We start from the raw sequence: 19,697 nt of genomic DNA on the forward strand, positions 1-19,697 counted from the left end.
ATATTTGAACGCCACCCAAACTGCCAGTCTGAGGACACGGTGCGCTACACTCCTTCGAATGCCATCACTGCGAAACTGAACTTTTGGCAGTTGTTGTGATAAATACAAGTACCTCCAGAAAATCCATGTGAAACAGGAAATAAGGGTGGCAGTGTCTAATCCAATTTCAAGGTTTGAGAATCACATGCACATACTTTCTGTTTGTAAGCAATGGAGGTTAGTTAAGAATGAAAATAAAATGGTTTTTTCTAGTTTATGACTATTCTTTTTTTCAAAATGTTGCTAAGCATTTAAAACTTAAATGCTTATTGAATTATTTGGGCCTAACTTAATATAGGTTCTGTTTAAAAACACAAATGGTCACGCTAAGTTTAAAAGTCTCATTTTTATTTTTTTAAAAAGATTTTATTTATTTATTTGAGAGAGAGAAAGAGAGAGAGCACGAGAGGGGGGAGGGTCTGAGGGAGAAGCAGCCTCCCTGCTGAGCAAGGAGCCCGATGTGGGACTCGATCCGAGGACCTGGGATCATGACCTGAGCTGAAGGCAGATGCTTAACTGACTGAGCCACCAAGGCGTCTGGATAGACTTGGGCCCCATCAGGGCTCTACCACCTACTGAGCCACCGAGGCGTCCACTGGATAGACCTGGGCCCTATCGGGGCTCTACCACCTACTGGTTCTACAGCTGCCGTGCTCCTGTGTGAAATGAGAGTAACAGCAGTACCTGGAGGCCTGTTGTGATGAAGGGATATAATAAGCAGTTAAGACAGCGCATACAGCAGGTACTAAGCAATGTCACCTGTCAGTACTGCTACCACCGTATTCCCCCCCCTCCGCCCCCCACTCCTACCACAGCTGCTGCCCATCAATGCTCTCTTGGAGGCAAGTTACAAAACCTTAATGAAGTTCCTTTTTACCATGGGATGGACTCTACCTCAAAAGCTAGGGGTTATGGGTACAAAAGATGACCCAATATTTGGCACAGTGCCCAGTAAGTGTCATATCCCGTGTGTAGTATCTCTGGCAGGATCCATTCAAAAGTGGTCTCAAAATAGCAAATTTATTTAGGAAATGTATTTAACTATCACAACTTAGTAGAACAGTGGGCAAAAGGCATAATAAGATTCTAAAATATGTATTCACTTTGACCTGGCAAGTCTAAGTCTGGACATTTATCCTATATAGACAATTGTCCAAATGCCCAAAGATACCTGCAAAAGGTGCTCAATACTGCACTGCTGATAACCATGAAAAACAATAAACAATCTAGGTATGTATTCCAAGAGGACTGGTTAAACAGACATGGAGGGCGCCTGGGTGGCTCAGTCGGTGAAGCGTCTGCCTTCGGCTCAGGTCAGGATCCCAGGGTCCTGGGATTGGGTCCCGCATCAGGCTCCTTGCTCAGCAAGGGAGCCTGCTTCTCCCTCTGCCTGCTGCTCCCCCTGCTTGTGCTCTCTCTCTCTCTCGGACAAGTAAATAAAATATTTTATTAAAAAAATAAATAGACATGGAATTCCATGTAGCTGAACTACATGTATCAAGTGGAGTCATAATTACATCCTAGTGTAGACTGAAAACAAACTATATGTACCTAACAAAGGCATATAATATAATCCCCAGCACAAATGGCAAAATATATGCATTTGGCAGGGGTAAACACCAAGTACAAGACACTGCTTCTCTCTGATGGGGGAGTGGAGGGCTGAGGAAGGACAGGGATATACGGGGCGTTTTATTTCTTAACTGGGTGGTGCGTGAGGGCTCGTTATTTTTCCCATTCTACCTGCATGTTTCTGCATGTTTGGAACACGTGTTACATGTGTTACAAGCAAGGATGCATGCACAGGTTGGATCTGGAAGGATACACAGGAAGCCAACAGCTGGAGTTATTTCCCAGGGCAGGACTGTATGCAGGGCACGGTTTGGACATCTTCTGCCGTGTACATGTCTGTGTACACACGTCTGTTATCATTCGAGTTTTACACGACAAGCATGTAGTATTTTTATAACCATTTAAAGAAAGCTGGAGCAAAAGCACCACAGTGGTAGGAGCAGACTCCCTCAGGAGACCGAAGAGGACGGGCTTAGCTTACTCCGTAAGAGTCTCTTCAGCCGGATCACATCATGATACGTATAGAAGAGCAGGCAGTGCGATATCTCCCCATCTCTCCCAGCTCTGCCGGATTCCTGGTAGTAACCCTCCACAGACTTAGGGAGAGATGCGTGGATCACAAACCGCACGTCGGGTTTGTCAATCCCCATTCCGAATGCTATCGTGGCACAGATAACCTGATGAAAGAGCAAAAGCCGCTTAGGCTCATAATAGATAGAAAGGGACATTTTAATAACAGGTGCCTCTAAAAGCTCTACTCTCTATTTTACTCTGTACAGCAATCTAATATCTTAACTTGGTCCCGTTATTTAGCATGACTAATGTGAGGTCTTACTATTGTTAACCTGCAATCCTATGAAGTCCCGAGAAGGTAGAGGAGCTCATGGCGGCAGGCACTTCCTTGTGTTATTTGGCATCATAGAAGGGGCCAGAATCAAGAGCTGTGACGTCTTGGTGGGCGGCCACAGCTTGCTCTCTTCCGTTTCTGATACGGAGGCGTGAGGGGCACTGTCCAGACAGCCATGACATCCAGTGCCAGGGTCAGGAACGAGGGTTCCCAGGGCTTGAGCTCCCAGAGGTCACCTCTGCCGGTTTCTCTGATGCTCCGGGAGCCGTGGCATATTCTCACCTGCCCCCGCGCTTACTGTCTGTGCTCCCAGTGGGAGCAGCTGATGGATCACACGCCAGCTCCTTTTCCTCAACAGCTGATTTCAAAGTAAAAACTTGTGAAATTTTTATTGGAACTCACGTGGGTGAAAGTCTGAGAGGTGCTTATACTAGAAAAAAAGCCTGGAGACTGTGGATCTTGGCCTATGCAAATTACTTAGGACAAGCAAGGTGACAGTTAAATTTCAAGAGCTTCATAAATCCGCTTTCAGTAAAAAAAAAAAAAAAAAAAAAATCATTTTCAAGAATATCCATTTCCGTTGCAAATGTAGGACTTATTAACCCAGACAAAAACATTTCATCTACAGGCAAGATTATATTATACAAATAAAGCTGCAAGACTTTTTTTTTTTAGCTCTCAAGAAAATAAATAGCAGCTGTAAGAACAGTATTTCAAAAGCAACTGAACTACCTGGCAGCCAGGCTGAGGCTGAGGACGTGGTCTTGGTGACTGAGCACCAGGGTGAGCAAGTGCAGGCGGTGGAGAACATGGCCAGCGAACAGGCGTGCTCGGCAGTGCCTGGGGCGGCTGTGGCCTGAGCTACAGGCCAGTCAGCCCTCCAAATTTAGGGCACTTTGATCGAAGGAAGTGTCCTTGGAAAAGAGAAAGTCTATTGGAGCCTCTAGTGGTGGAGAGAAGGTGAGAGGCTGTGCAGGGACGTGTGGCAGCCCACAGCCATCCAAGAAGCAGGGGTGCGGGTGCGGCTCCCCAGGTCGGGTGGGCCTTGGCCACGAGGCAGTGTGCGGGCTCCCAGTGAGGCAACCCTAAAGCCAACTCTCCCTTGAAAGCCTTTACTTCTTGTCACTGGGAAAACTGGCTTAGTCGAGCTGTTACTTCCTTATTTCTGTGTTGCTTTTGAAACTTCAGACTATAATCATTTCTTTGTGAAGAAAAACAATGAAGTTTTATTCTATCTTACAAATCTAACAAGATCAAGGTTGTCCAGTGACTGTATAATTATATCTTGACTGTGAGGATTAGTCTGAAAACAGAAACAAAAATTCACCCATTTTCTTGAACTATATTTTTGATCAAAGTGTTTTATATACATATATACAGATATGTATATATGTGTGCATTGGTATTATAGAATATTTATACTGTACAAAAAGATTTAAAGAACTTGAAAAGAATTAGCTTTTTTCTTTTTTTCTCATCTATTTTTTTTAAGATTTTATTTATTTATTTGACAGAGAGAGACACAGAGGGGGAGTGGGTGAGGGAGAAGCAGGCTTCCTGCAGAGCAGGGAGCCTGATGCGGGGCTCGATCCCAGGACCCTGGGATCGTGACCTGAGCTGAAGGCAGACGCTTAATGACTGAGCCACCCAGGCGCCCCTCATCTATTTTTCTATTAATTTTCTTTTTCATTTTTTTTAAAGATTTGCTTATTTATTTGAGAGAAAGCTAGAGAGAGCAGTGGGGAGGGCCAGAGGGTGAAAGAGTCTCAAGCAGACTCTGCACTGAGTGCAAAGCCCAATGTGGGGCTCAATTCCAAGACCCCAAGATCACGACCTGAGCCGAAACCAAGAGTCAGACGCTTAACTGCGCCACCTAGGTGCCTCTAAATTTTCTTTTTTTCGGTTGAGATTTCACACATTTAGGTTCTATTTGTCCCTATGTTTCTCCATCATCGACATCTGAACATTTTCATATCATTATGAAATTCTTCATAAACCATTTTCAATGCCAGGAATGCGCTATAATGTACCCAGTCACTCTCTCAGGACATTTAAGCTACTTACTATTAAAAATAATACTATCAGGGAGCCTGGGTGGCTCAGTCGGTTAAGCGACTGCCTCCGGCTCAGATCATGATCCCGGAGTCCTGGGATCGAGTCCCACATCGGGCTCCCAGCTCAGCGGGGAGCCTGCTTCTCCCTCTGACCCTCTCCCCTCTCACGCTGCTTCTCTCTCTCTCAAATAAATAAATAAAATCTTTAAAAAAATAATACTATCATACAGTCAATGATATTGTAATAACTTTGTATGGTGGTAAGTGGTTGGTACAATTACTGTGGCGAGCATTTCGTAATGTATAGTATTGTTGAATCACTATAATGTATACCTGAAAGTAATATAATACTATATACATCAGCTATACTTCAATTAAAAAAAAAAACCATTGCACAAACAATGAATCATGGAACACTACATCAAAAACTAATGATGTAATGTATGGTGATTAATATAACAATAAAAAAATTAAAAAAAAAAAAAAAAACCAAGCAACCCATAAACAAACTCTGATGTAAATTCCACACATGCGTTTCAGATCTGAGGCTCCTGTAACAGTCTGCCATCTTCTTTTCCAGAAAGGCTCTCAGGAACATTGCAGGAAATTGCCTCTTATAGCACCGTCCCCAACAGTTAATAAAAGTCTGCTGATACAGAGGTGAAAATGGTCTCTCACTGTTTTAAATTTGGATTCCTTTAATAATTAGCAAAGTTGCACTTTGAAAAACAATTCTACTTAGTCTTTTGTGGCTCCTTTTCGATGTCTCTTGATAGCCTGGGGTAATTTACTATTTGAGACCCATGTTTTTCTCATCAAAGTTTTGGGATGTTTTATTTGCAGAAGACATCATTTCCCTAGTTGTTTCTTATTTGCTATTGCCTTTAATTTTGTTCATCGATATAGAAATGTTTATTTAGATTTTTAATAATTTCTAGCAATTACTTCCTTTTGAGCTCTTTTTAAGTTTGGGTTCTCTTCCAGCCAGAGTTCATACATTTAAAAATACCAATACTTCTGCGGAGGCTGGGTGGCTCAGTCGTTAAGCATCTGCCTTTGGCTCCGGTCATGATCTCAGGGGTCCTGGGATCGAGCCCACATCAGGCTCCCTGCTCAGGGGGAAGCCTGCTTCTCCCTCACCCTCTCCCCCTGCTTGTATTCCCTCTTTCACTGTCTCTGTCAAATAAATAAAATTAAAAAACAAAACAAAAAACAATACTTTTATTTACCTGTAATTAATTTTGATAAGAGGATCCAAAACGATTCCCCCCCGCAGGTAAGTGCTACCACTGGCTGGATCATCCTCCTTTCCTCATTCTTTTTCTTTTTGTTTTTTAAAGATTTTATTTATTTATTTGATAGAGAGACACAGCCAGAGAGGGAACACGAGCAGGGGGAGTGGGAGAGGGAGAAGCAGGCTTCCCGTGGAGCAGGGAGCCCGACGCGGGGCTCGATCCCAGGACCCCGGGATCATGACCTGAGCCGAAGGCAGACGCTTGACCACTGAGCCACCCAGTGCCCCTCCTCATTACTTTTCAATGCATCCTTGCCACATATTGTTTTTACATGTTTTCCTTTTTTTTCTTAGATTTTTTTTTGGGGGGGGGTGGGGGGAGAGAGAGGGAGGGAGGGAGAATCTCAAGCAGACTCTGCCCTGAGCACGGAGCCCTATGCAGGGCTTGATCTCACGATCTAGAAACCAAGAGTTGGATGCTCAACTGACTGTACCGCCCAGGCACCCCGTTTTACATGTTTTCCTTCCTAATTCTGGATTTCTGTCACTGATCCGTCTGCAATGTACTGCAAAAGCTAGTGTTCATGTGTTTTCATTTTCTTGCCAAATTCTTTCAGTTATTTTAACTTGAATATTCTTCCAGGCAAACTTTAGAAAAAGTTTATCAAAGAAAAAAAATCCCACTAGAATTTTGCTTATTCAATATACAAATTAGGGAAGACTGGCATCTGGCACTACTTGAGTGAAGATAAGCTGGTGATGCGTTTTTGGACTTGACGTATCTGAAAGTGCCTTTCTGTTGTGCCCAACATCTGTGACAATGAGCTGGCTCTGAAATCCTTCAGTCCCAAGCTTCCCTCCTTTGATTCAAGACAGTGTGTTCCTGCTTTTGTTATTTAGTGAGACAGTCTCAGACCTGCCTGCTTTTTGTAGAGCATCCTACCTCTGTATCTTTGTGAATATAATTTCTTTTAGCTCTTTGCAAATCAAACAAAGTGGTGAACTTTGTCTACATGTTAAGTTTTCCCCCAGCGACTCTGAGATAATGCTTTTAAATTTGTTAAATATTTGTTATGTATTCATTTAGAACACATCTGACTACTTTAGCCACTTCAGCCATCTTCATTTCTTCCTTGGATACAATGATTATTCTTAGGCTGACATTTTCAAGTTATTCACTACCTCACTGATGCAGATGTCTGCACCGAGTTGAACCATTTGTGCCTTGATAGTGATTCTACTTGTTTTTTTGCCTTTTGTGCATTTTCTTATCTAGATAAATTGCATTTTTATTTGTGCCTTCATCGCAGCCTGTGATCTTCTTATGGCAAGTACTTCTAGTTCATATACGCCAAGTATTCTGACATCTTTCCAAAGACACTAGGCTAATATCCTCTAAGACTTTCTCCTGTTTTCTGTTACAAAATAATTTTGAGAGATATTTTTCCATTGAATCTTTGGGGTAATTTCTCTTTTTGTGAACTGAAAACTTCATAGGCTAAAAAAAAAAAGTTATTAGTCGTTTTTCTCAAATTCATCCTTGTATTTAGAAAGATCTATCCAGGGCGCCTGGGTGGCTCAGTTGGTTGGGCGGCTGCCTTCGGCTCGGGTCATGATCCTGGTGTCCCGGGATCGAGTCCCGCGTCGGGCTTCCTGCTCGGCGGGGAGTCTGCTTCTCCCTCTGACCCTCTTCCCTCTCGTGCTTTCTATCTCTCATTCTCTCTCTCTCTCAAATAAATGGGTAGAATCTTAAAAAAAAAAAAAAAAAAAGAGGAACTAAACCTTTAAAAAAAAAAAAAAGAAAGGTCTATCCAAGGCTGGCACCTGCCACTGTACGGGATGCCTAGAGTGTTCTTAGCTTCCTCCCTCTTGATCCACTTGGGTGACAAATCTGTCATCTCAACACAATTAGTTATTAGGGAAATGCAAATTAAAATCACAGTGAGATGCCACTTCACATCCCCTAGGATGGATATAGTAAAAAAAAAAAGTAGTAATAATAAGAAGTCAAGAGACATTGGAAGCTCATAGATCACTGGTAGGAATGTAAAATTCTGTAGCTGCTTTGGAAAACAGTTTGGTAGTTCCTCAAAAAGTTAAACAGAGAGTTACCATATGACTAAGTAATTCCACTCTGAGGTATCTACCCAAGAGAACTGAAAACATGTTCATACAAAAACATGTACACAGATGTTCACAGAAGCATTATTCACAATAGCCAGAAAGTGGGTGCAACTAAATGTCTACCAACTGATGAATGGGTAACAAACTAGGATATATCCGTACCATGGAATGTTATCTGGTGTACAAAGAGAAATAAAGTATTGATACATGTTACACCAAGATATACATTGTCTTAAAAACATTATGCTAAATAAATCAGTCACAAAAGAACACATACTGTATAATTTCATTTATATGAAATGTCCAGAATAGGAAAATCTATAGAGACAGAATAGCAGTGGTTCCATTAGTGGTTGCCAGGGACTGGGGAGTGGATGCTAAAGGGTATGGAGTTTCTTTCGGGGATGATGAGATATTCTGGAATTAGTGGTGATGTTTGCACAACCTTGTGAATATACTAAAACCCACTAACTTTTTAAGCTATGAAAGGGCAAATTTTACGGTACGTAAACTACAACTGAATAAAACTTTTTTTTTATTTAAGAAAGAAAAAGCAACTTAAGAAGTCTCAAAAAGATCTGTTTTTAAATTTTAGTCTTATTTTGATGTCTGCTGTCTTTAAAGTAAAAACAATTTTCATCCAGCACGTACAAGCGTGTTCATATACTATAAAAAATTATTTCCTTTGTTTATTTTAAAAAATGTTACCTGGCAGCCATCCTGATTAATCCACTTGTGCTGTACTTCATCCCTGGCAGAATCACTGAGGCCAGCGTGATAAGCAAGAGCAGCGAGACCATCTTTCTGTAAAGTGTCAGCCATGGTGTCACATTCTCGCCTGGAGAGGCAGTAGATTATCCCGGAGTCATCTGCCAAGAAACCAAAACAGTACTGAGACATGAGAGCTTTTAACATAAATAACAACACAATTTTTGTCATGTTCTTTTTTTTTAAAGTAGGCTCCACATCCAGCATGGAGCCCAATGTGGGGCTCGAACCCACGGCCCCGAGATCAAGCTGCAAACCGAGATCCAAGAGTGGGACGCTCAACCAGCTGAGCCACCCAGGTGCCCCTCATTATGTTCTTAGAAATACACAAACCACAAGCAGAACTCCATAGTCTTCTTAGAGTAGAGCGGGGTCACACAGAGTAATTTAAGCAAGGAGTTCAACGTGTACTGGAAATCACAAGATGTGACCTTTTGTTCTGTCCCCCGAATGGCTCCTGGGGTGGACCTGGACGAAGCCTGGGCTCTAACATGGGCTATCACATGGGAGGGGACCCTTACACAAATGCTGTGGAAAGCGTGTAGCAGTACGTATCAGCCTTACAAATGCTTCTAGCTTTTGATTCGGTTTCCTTCTAGGAAACTAATCTAGGAAATAAAGTGGTACAAGGATTTCTACGAAAAGTTTTGTTTCTCCTTTTGAAAATTAGAAAAATTTTAATGGCCAACATTAGGAAATTAAGAAAGGACATTAGGAAATAAGATATACTGAAACTTTTTAAGTGATTTCTAAGTTTAAAAAAAAAACCCATGAAAATGCTTCAGATATAAAACAGGTTAAGGGTAGGAACACTGCGGACACAGTATGCTAATGGAAAGAAAAATGCACACAACAACTGCTGGAAGGAAATAAACCCCGAACGGTAACGGTGACTTGTCTTGAGGTAAGCTTTGCGTTTTGCTTCTTTCTTCTTGTTGCTTTCACGGTTTTTCTTCAGTGAGCACGTATTATAGGTACGGTTTTTAGAGTCACAAAATTAAAGTTATGAAAGAAAAAGTCCTCTCTCCTTGGCAGAGCCAAAGGTATAGACAGACAAGCTGTCTACATTCTCTGCTTGGGAGAAGGAGGCCTGGGAGGGAGATCATGGATGACTTCTTAGTCTATCCCTGCATCGTTTGATCTGTTCAAACGAACACATATACTAATTTTTTTAAGATTTAATTTTTTTTTTAAAGTTATCCCTACGGTGCCTGGGTGGCTCAGTCAGTTAAGTGTCTGCCTTTGGCTCGGGTCATGACCCCAGGGTCCTGGGATCGAGTACCGCATCGGACTCCCTGCTCCTTGGGAGCCTGCTTCTCCCTCTGCTTCTCTCTCTCTCTGTCTCTCATGAATAAATAAATAAAATCTTAAAAATAAAATGAAATGAAATTAAAAAAAAAAAAAGGTGATCTCTACACCCAACGTGGGGCTCGAACTCACGACCCCGAGATCAAGAGTCGCTTGCTCCAACGGAGCCAGCAAGGCGCCCTGCAAAGATGTATACTAGTTTTCAAAAAATGAAACAGAGGTGGTTAGCAGAAACAATTCTCTGCGGGAAAGTAGAAAAGGGGTTACATGGAAAACTACCCGGCATTTCAGGATCTCATTTTAGTTAACAGAACTCAGAGGCACTCTTGGGAGAAGGCCCTAACACAGAGATCGGTGTAATTCATACCAACAGAAGCCAGAGGAGAGACACTGAAACCGTGAATTATAACACGGCTGTGTAGGAGGGAATATTTCGTATACTTTTTCTTAGGGTTTATTGTTATCAAACCAAATGCGATTTTATAATTTCCAGGATTGAGAGAGTTGCAATATTCTGTTCTATAAATAGCTAGTTAGTGCTATTGTAACGAAAAAAGAAATGTTTAATATGCACATTGATATATTCTATTGTGGTAACAAAAAGACATTTATTACTTCTGGACATAATCTGTCACATGGCTGTACTCACATGGGTGATGCTTTCTGATCCATTCTAAGCAGTCAAATGCCACCTTCTTGGGTTTTTTCGGTAACACGTAGTATTTCAGATTATGTCTGTTAAAGCTCATGCTGAACCTAGAAGTCCCAAACATAAAATTTTGTTATCGTAAGAAAATATATTTTAGCCACCTTCACACATTAAACACTGATTTTCCACTATGCCAACCTAATTATCAAGCCATCTCAAGCTGAATATGACCACCGGCAGCTTGCGCCACAGAACGGGGTAAGGAGCGAATGTCTACGGATGAGATGACCAGGAATCGGGAGGGCTGTAGAAGAGAATGTGTAGAAAGACAGGTGAATCAGGAGCCCAGTCGCAGGGATGAGGTTGACAAGCAGAGGCAGCCAAAACGTTATTTAAAAAGATTAAGAAAATCAGAGAAAACACATGTCTTTCGGCCACCGGCGTTCCCAAGTTTTGACCGTGTACATGAAGAGCTGATGGCAGGGCGGCAGCGGGAGCTCACGCCCTACACATCATGGGTCACCGTCCTCTGCTCTGACCCCAAAGGGGAGGTGGCTGACTCGGGAGACCGACGCACTCCCCTTTCGATGGCCCTTTGCTCTTGGTGGCCCACGTCCTCCCTCTCGCTTCCTTAGGGAGCTTTTCTCCATTCTCTCCTCTCTTGTACTTCAGTCTCTTCCACGAATTCTTCCCTTTTGTCTGAGTATGTTCTATAGGACCACCAATCCTAAAAGCAAAACAAGCTCCTCTGGACCCCATATTCCACTGTGGCTGGCACCTCATCTCTTTCTTTCCCTCCAATGGCAAGTTTCTCAGAAGACACTTAGGCCCCCAACCAACTAACCATACATCCAATTTCAATTCTTGGCACCTCCATTCTAGCTTTTGCCATTACCATTCTGCCAAAATTGTTCTATCCAGGCTTTTAAAACTAAATAGGGGTGCCTGGGTGGCACAGTCAGTGAAGCGTCTGCCTTCGGCTCAGGTCAGGATCTCAGGGTCCTGGGATCGAGTCCTGCATTGGGCTGCCTGCTCTGCGAGGAGCCTGCTTCTCCCTCTGCCTGCCGCTCTGCCTACTTGTGCTCTCTCTCTCTCTGTCAAATAAATAAATAATAAAATCTTTATTAAAAAAAAAAACAAACAAACCTAAAGAAAGGTGAGGGGACTGTTACAGGGTCCTTGGCCCTGCAGGGACCCCCCCACTACCCCAGGTCCCAATATCTCCACAGGAAGGAGAGGTAACACTGCAGAACAGTTAAGGTTAGAGCATAAAGACATGTCAGTGCCCGTGTGGATGGAAGAAAAGAAAGAGACCGTAACTGTGATGACGCATGGTTAAGGAGGATGCCTACGTACGGGGGTGTGGGGCTCAGAGAGAAGGAAGATGGGGAATAAAACCACTGGCTTTCTGGGCGCCTGGGTGGCTCAGTCGTTAAGCGTCTGCCTTCGGCTCAGGTCATGATCCCAGGGTCCTGGGATCGAGCCCCACATCGGGCTCCCTGCTCTGCGGGAAGCTTGCTTCTCCCTCTCCCAACCCGCCTACTTGTGTTCCTGCTCTCTCTGTGTCTCTGTCAAACAAACAAACAAACAAACAAACAAACAAACAAACAAACACTGGCTTTCTGTCTTTGTACCTGAATCCAAGCTAGTCGGGTCCAGGTTTTGTTGCCAGTGGTAGGGTAAGCTCATCTGGTCTGAGGACAGAATGGCTTGTACGTGGAGGGCAGCGTGTGCGTGAAGGGACTGCTATACAGGCAAGAAGGCCACGCAGCAGGGAGTGGTCACCCTCCCGCTGTGTGTGGCGTGTGCATGGGTCTTTGTGCAGACCTCCTTCTCTCTGACCTCTCCGTCACTCCGCACAGAAACCCCTTACGGGCACGGACGAGTTCACAGTCCACAGACTTGCCCCCCCCCCGCTCCTTTAATTTGTCTCCTTGTCTTCTTCCTTTGCTTACTCCTTAAGTGGGGATCACTCCCCAGCGTCCGGCTCCTTCTCTTCTCCCCGTCACCTTCTTTGGGGACCCCACTTGCCGCTTTAAGCAGCACCCAAGTGTCGTCCCCACATGTCCCAACTTCCGTCCCCCGCTCAGACCTTAGAGTTCTAAACCACAGTCCAACTTCTTTTTAAATCAGTGGTCTGAAACTGGGGTATGCATCCCCCAAGGGTTCACAAAGACTTTCTAAAGGTACATAAGCAAAGACAACTGTAAAGGAATCAATTTGCAGATCCTCCATTTTCACGCGGACTTTCTCCCAGAAGACTGATCTGAGGGTGCTCCTGCAGTCCAGACATCCTGCTTGTCACCCCTGCCCCGCCTCTCCCTTTTACAACTGTCCCCTCACTTTCCAAAAACAAACAAACCCTACTTTTCACCCATTCTGAACCTCATGACCGAGCACTGGTCTGGCAGTAAAAACCTCCAGGACACCACACAGAACAAACTGAATATAGTATGGGTGCAGCTGAAACTTTTTCTTTCCTTTTCTTTAAGGGGGGTGGGAGGGGAGGGGGGCGCCTGGATGGCTCAGTTGGTTAAGCATCCGACTCTTGATTTCGGCCGAGGTCACGATCTCAGGGTCGTGGGATCGAGCCCTGCACTGGGCTCTGTGCTCAGCACGGAATCCGCTTGTCCTTCTCCCCTCCGCTCCTCACCGGCCCCCCCTCCCCGCCACGCTATCTCATAAATAAATAAATAATCTTTGAAAAGAGAGTGTGCATGCATAAGTGGGGGTGGAGAGGTCGGGGAGATAGAGAGAGAGAATCTTAAGCAGGCTCCATGCTCAGTGTGGAGCCCAACGCTGGGCTTGATCCCATGACCCTGAGATCATGACCTGAGCTGAAATCAAGAGTCCAATGCTCAACCAACCGAGCCATCCAGGTGCCCCTGAAACTTTCTTTAATCAAAGTACCAGAAACCCTTGGTAGGGCTTCTTGTCTTGTAAGGGTTTTACATATTTCTGCTGGGAGTAAAGTGTGACACGAGGAATGAAGTACGCTGGCCCTTGCTGGGATATTCTGATTTCAGATACATCAAGAGCAAAGTGGTGGGAGTGGAGATGATTTTCACCTTACGATGGTGCTTCTTGCATAGCTGGCTATTGTCACAGGATATCTTGCTCTAAGAGTCTTGTGAGATCTCTGTTAACTAATACTTTGAAACCATCCCTCTTTTGCTATTTATATGCACCAAACACTGAGAGCTCTTTTCTAGGGTTGGAAAGGCAGAGGGACGTGTAGCGGGCTGTGGCAAGAAAAAGCAGTAGGTAAAGGACTGATCCGTCTATGGACTATTTTGATCGATCGTTCTAAGTCAATTACTTACAATCACTGCTGCAGCAAAGGAAACCACAGTCCTGACAGAATGATGGCATAAAAAGAATTGCTCAGGTATACAAATGTTGTAATGTTGTAGATGGTCTTTAAAATCATTTGAGTTGCTTTGGGCTTACGTTGGGAATGGTGCGTGAGTCTCCCTACCCACAAAAATGCTGAAATGACCATAGACAAGAATGGCCTTGTTACCTTTCCCTACATTTTACACTTTGCTTTAATTTCAGAACAATGTTTTATGTATTTTTTTTTTTTTTAAAAGGTCTGGGTCAAAAAAGAGACAATATCAAGTGCAGGGGGCATAAGGACTCTGCTGGTGGCAATGGGAAACGGTGCAGCTCCTTTGGAAAACAGCCCGGCAGTTCTGCAGGAGGTGAAAAAGAGAGTCACCCTACAAATGTGCACTTCACTCCTGCATGCGTGCCCACGGGAAGGGAAGACAGGGGTCCACACAAACACCTGTGCGTGAACATATATTTTAGCATTAGTCATACGAGCCCAAAATGGAAACAACCCCGATATTCGCCAATAAATAAAATGGGCCACACCCATACGATGGACTATTATTCAGCAATAAACTTTGAAAACATCATGTTAAGTAAAAGAAGCCAGTTAGAGAAGACCACAGATCGGGTGATTTCATTTGTATGAGATATCCAAAACAGGCAGATCTAGAAACAGAAGGTGGATTAGTGGTTGCTGGGGGCCGGCGGGGGTGTGGGGGAGGGGCAGTGACGACTACTGGATACTGGATGCCGGTGTTTTTGCAGGGTGAGGAAGACATTCTAAAACTGATTGTAGTAAAACTCACTAAAACCCACCGAATTGTACACTTTAAGTAAGTGAATTGTATGGTATGTGGATTACATTTCAATAAAGGGGTTATCAAAAACTGGCACATAATCTGAAAGAAAAAAAAATTTTTTTTAAAGATTTATTTGACAGAGACACAGTGAGAGAGGGAACACAAGCAGGGGGAGTGGGAGAGGGAGAAGCAGGCCTCCTGCCAAGCAGGGAGGCCAATGTGGGGCTCGATCCCAGGACTCTGGGCCTGAGCTGAAGGCAGACGCTTAACGACCGAGCCACCCAGGCGCCCCAATCTGAAAAATTTTTAATATTTGTGTCATAATTAAAAAAAAACACCTTAGAAATGTTAACTTAGTCAAACAAATTACTAAAAATAATAAAATGACATGAGATTAGGAAATAAAGCTGCCGATCTCAAACTCAAAACCACAACAGATATCTCTACTACAAAAGGCCCGCTGAACCCAGCACATGGGCCACTGGCTAAAAGCAGCTTGTACACAGTTTGCTATGATGAGAACGTGAACAGTTGCTTAGAGTTTGTCTTACTTGGTCTGTTGGAAAATGGGATGTTTAGAATTACCAAATATTCTAGTCAGAGAAAGGTCCCATCAACTGATGAATGTATAAACAAACACGGAATGCCCATACAATGGAAGATTATTCAGCCTTAAGGAACCCAGTACTGATACATGTGGCAACATGGATAAGCCTTGAGAAAACTCTGCTCAGGGAAAGCGGACGGGCACACACGAGAAGGGGAGCATGGGGAGTGACCGCTAACAAGTACCAGGTTTCTTTTTGGGGTGATGAAAATGTTCTACGCTTAGATTTGGGAGATGGCTGCATAACTTTGTGAAAAGACAACCCCACCCCAAATGCTAACCTTTAAATGAGTGAATTTTATGATGTGTCAATTATCTCCCTCTCTCTTATTTATTTTTTGAAAGAAGGCTCTTTGCCCAATGTGGGGCTTGAACTCACCACCTGGAGATCAAGGGTCTCACGTTCTACTGACTAAGCCAGCCAGGCACCCCAATTATATCTCAATAAAGATCTTATTTTTTAAAAAGCTTGAGACTCTACTGTATCTTCACTAAGGGAGCACTGTATCAGCTGACATTTAACATGGTAACTAGGATTAGGTCCAGGGTGTCAAACTCATGTCATTTTAAGTGATGTGTCAGGAAATGGAATCAATTTGTGCTCAGCTCTTGTTGCTTTTGAAACTGAGATAGTTGTCGCGGGGATGTGTACTAAAGAGTTTATGTGGATTGAGAAACAAAGTCAGAATTTTCCTTTTAAATAAATGAAAGTAAGTTTAATTTAGGAGATGGGTCTGGTGATGTACACTGGCTTTGCCAACCAGGTTATATAGTAGTCATGTCCCAGTATTTGAAAGAGCTAACTGGTAGCCACAGAATTTTGATAAAACTATTATTTAAAAGCATATCCCACAATAAAAATACCTGTCAAAAATATATTAAAAAGGTGTACTGAAACTAACAGCATTTTGATTTCCCCAACTCTTCCGAATATAATGGATACAAGATTCATTTCAGTGAAAGAGGAACAAGAATATTGATTGACTGATTGACTGATTGATTGGTGGGGGAAGGGCAGAGGGAGAGAGAATCTCAAGCAGGCTCCATGCCTAGTGCACAGCCTGACGCAGGGCTCAATCCCACAACTCTGAGATCATGACCTGGGCCAAAACCAAGACTTGGATACTTAATTGACTGAGCCACCCAGGCACCCCGGCAACAACAATATTTAATGGTCATTAGATAAGTCTTGGTAAAATATTTTTATAGCATGTTTCCCAGAAAAAGTAAAGTGAGTAACTAATGATCTGACTTATTTTGCCAAATAGTTTATAATTCTCTGCTTTCCACAAAATTTAAAGGACTTAAGTTGTAAACTGACAGATTAAAAATAATTTTTGATGACAGATCATTATGTAATTTTGGCATATATGTCAGAAAAAATTCAAATAACTGAGTGTTACTGCTATAATAAAATGCTTTCCATTCCCATCTACATGTTTATGTGAGCAATGGTTCTCAATGCTTACATCTATAAGAATAAGAAATATGAACTGTCTTGATTTGTCCACAGAGGTATCAGCTAACTGAAAAGAAGTCCTATCTCATTAAATTACATTCCCAATCAAAATGTATGCTTAAAATTTGAAAAATATGGTTAAACTATTCCGATCAGCTATATATAACTAATGATTATAGTAATTCAATCTGGAAGGAAATTTTGGCATGGGAGATTTAAAAACAACTTTTAATTTATATACCTGTTTCTCTTGCAGGTTAAGTATGACAGAGTAAGCAACAAGACTTCATGTATAAAAATATATTACCTTAGGATAAAAATCTGTGGGGAAACTGAAAGAGAAATAGGAGTTCCAAGAGAAAAAGGAAAGATGTAAAGTATCTGTTAAAGAAATTTTTGAAGAAATTTAAAGTTAAAAAATGTTAACGTGTTTTTTAAATGAGTGAAAGTAGGTACACAATTGCTATTATATTTATATTCTACTGGATACATTTAAAAGGGCTAGGTAACAATTTTATTTTAAAATGTTATTTGCAACAGACCATATTCTCTTTATTTAAAACTCATGCGGAAAAACTTTTGGTGTCAGTTTAGAAATACACAAGTGGGGCGCCTGGGTGATTCAGTCGGTTAAGCGACTGCCTTCGGCTCAGGTCATGATCCTGGAGTCCCAGGATCGAGTCCGGCGTCGGGCTCCCTGCTCTGCGGGGAGTCTGCTTCTCCCTCTCCCACTCCCCCTGCTTGTGTTCCGTCTCTCACTGTCTCTCTCTGCCAAATAAATAAAATCTTAAAAAAAAAAAAAAAGAGAATTGACAGGGCACCTGGGTGGCTCAGTTGGTTAAGCCACTGCCTTCGGCTCAGGTCATGATCCCAGGGTCCCGGGATCGAGTCCCGCTTCGGGCTCCCTGCTCGGCGGGGAGTCTGCTTCTCCCTCTGACCCCACCCCCTCTCGTGTGCTCTCTTTCTCATTCTCTCTCTCTCAAATAAATAAATAAAACCTTAAAAAAAAAAAAAAGAAATACACAAGTGGTACGGTTTTCCAAAATTCTTTTAGGAGGCCCATATGACCAAAGAAAGTATGAAGACTGAGGCCATCACCATCGCCACTCATCCCGTAAACACCCTCACACCACAGATCTAACAATCAAATTCATTACCCACCCCCCCACCCGTCTCCCCTCCTGCACGTCCAGGTATGGGCAGTGGTGCTGGTCACCCGCACCAGAAACAAGTGGAAACTTCCACGTTGTCTGCTTTCCTTACGCCATCAGCTGCCAGTCTTACCGCCTCGGCCGCGCTCTCCCTCCGCCCTGTCCCGCCTCCTCTCCCGCTGCCGCCGCCGCCACCATCACCCTCTCCTAGAACGCTCCAGTGGGCTTCCTCGGGCCGTCTGGCCTCTGGTCTCTCATCCCCCCGCTCCACCTTCTGCTCTGCTGCCAGGCTGGATCATTCTACCATAGGGTTCAGGTTAGAGAAGCTGGCACAGTAAGCTGAAATCAGGAGCGCAGAGGAGTAGCAGGTTTGACTGTGGGCAGGGGAGGGCTCCGTTTGAAATACGTCAGTGGGGCACCCGGGTGGTTCAGTCATTTAAGCGTCAGACTCTTGATTTCGGTTCAGGTCTTTATCTCAGGGTTGTGACATCAAGCCCTGTATCGGGCTCTGCACTGGGCATGGAGCCTGCTTAAAATTACCTCTCCCTCTCCCTCTGCCCACAGGACAAAGTCCAAATACTTAATCATCGCGAAACGCAAGATCCCTGGGAGCGGGCATCGAGCCGCCTCCCCAGGGCCAGCCCTTCTCCAGGTCTCTCCACTCATCCCATGGATTATTCTCCATTCCTTGGAACCAACCTGAACTTTGATGCCTGAAACTTCAGCCCTGAATCCTCACTTTCCACCCCTGAAAGCGCCATTCTCACCACTTCACACCCACTAGGATGAGTATAATCAAAAAGACACACACTAACACGTGTTGGTGCGGGGACACGGGGAAAAACCGCAACCCTCACACACTGCATGCTGCAGCTGCTTGTGAAAACAGCCTGCCGTTCCTTTGACCCAACGACGCCACTGCTGGACAGATGTCCCCGAGAAAGGAAAGCGCCTGTCCACGTGACAACTTAGACACAAAGGCTCATGGCAATATTCCTAATAATAACAGCCACACAATGGAAACAACTCAAATATCCAACACATGATAAATGAACGAATAAAATGTAGAGAGTACGCTTACGATGGCGTATTTTCTGTCACTGAAACAGAATGAAGCACTGACGCGCTACGACACGGATGAACCATGGACACGTGATGCTACATGAGAGGCCAGCCACAAAAGGCCATGTTTTGTAAAATTCTATTTATATGAAATGTCCAGCTTAGGCAGAAATCTATAAAGACACAAAGCAGATTAGTGGTTGTCTAGGGCTGGGAGATGAGGGGGATAGTGGGAACTGACAGCTAATGGGTATGGAGTTTCTTTTAAGGGAGACAAAGATGTTCTAAAATTAGATAGTGGTGGAGTTGCACAACCCTGTGAATAAACTAAAAAAAAAAAAAAAAATCATAGAATTGCATACTTTAAATAGGCGAATTTTAAGGTATGTAAACTATATCTCAACACAGCTGCTTACAAAAAAGACTACTCATTCTACAAAGCCCGCTTCCCTTATAAAATCCTATCTGACCCCTCCTCATTAACAACTAGTTGTTATTTTGGGTTATAGTCAGTCTTGCCTTCCTGAGTTCCTGCAGTCATAATTTACATCTCTAATTACCACTTACTTCATTCTGCAACTTATTAAAAAGTATTTAAAGGGTTCTAAAACCAGACTGTTTGGGTTTAAGTCCTCCCTCCAGCACTCACGAAACGTATGACCTTGTTGAAGTTATTTCTCCGTGCCT

The 19,697-nt window shown here is 43.4% G+C and overlaps 1 protein-coding gene across 2 annotated transcripts in view; it reads right to left on the reverse strand.

The window, feature by feature from the left end:
* Positions 1-19,697, reverse strand: part of BLM (BLM RecQ like helicase) — a 90,455-nt gene that overhangs the window by 21,551 nt on the left and 49,207 nt on the right. For both annotated transcript variants that reach the window (XM_027571201.1, XM_027571202.1), the window contains 3 exons: positions 10,596-10,702; positions 8,579-8,739; positions 2,093-2,288 (listed from right to left, as the gene is read on the reverse strand). In XM_027571201.1, coding sequence (XP_027427002.1) covers positions 2,093-2,288; positions 8,579-8,739; positions 10,596-10,702 — 464 coding nt within the window. The remainder of the gene's footprint in view (positions 1-2,092; positions 2,289-8,578; positions 8,740-10,595; positions 10,703-19,697) is intronic.

Source organism: Zalophus californianus, chromosome 6, assembly GCF_009762305.2.
Source record: "Zalophus californianus isolate mZalCal1 chromosome 6, mZalCal1.pri.v2, whole genome shotgun sequence".
NCBI classification, from domain to species: Eukaryota; Metazoa; Chordata; class Mammalia; order Carnivora; family Otariidae; genus Zalophus; species Zalophus californianus.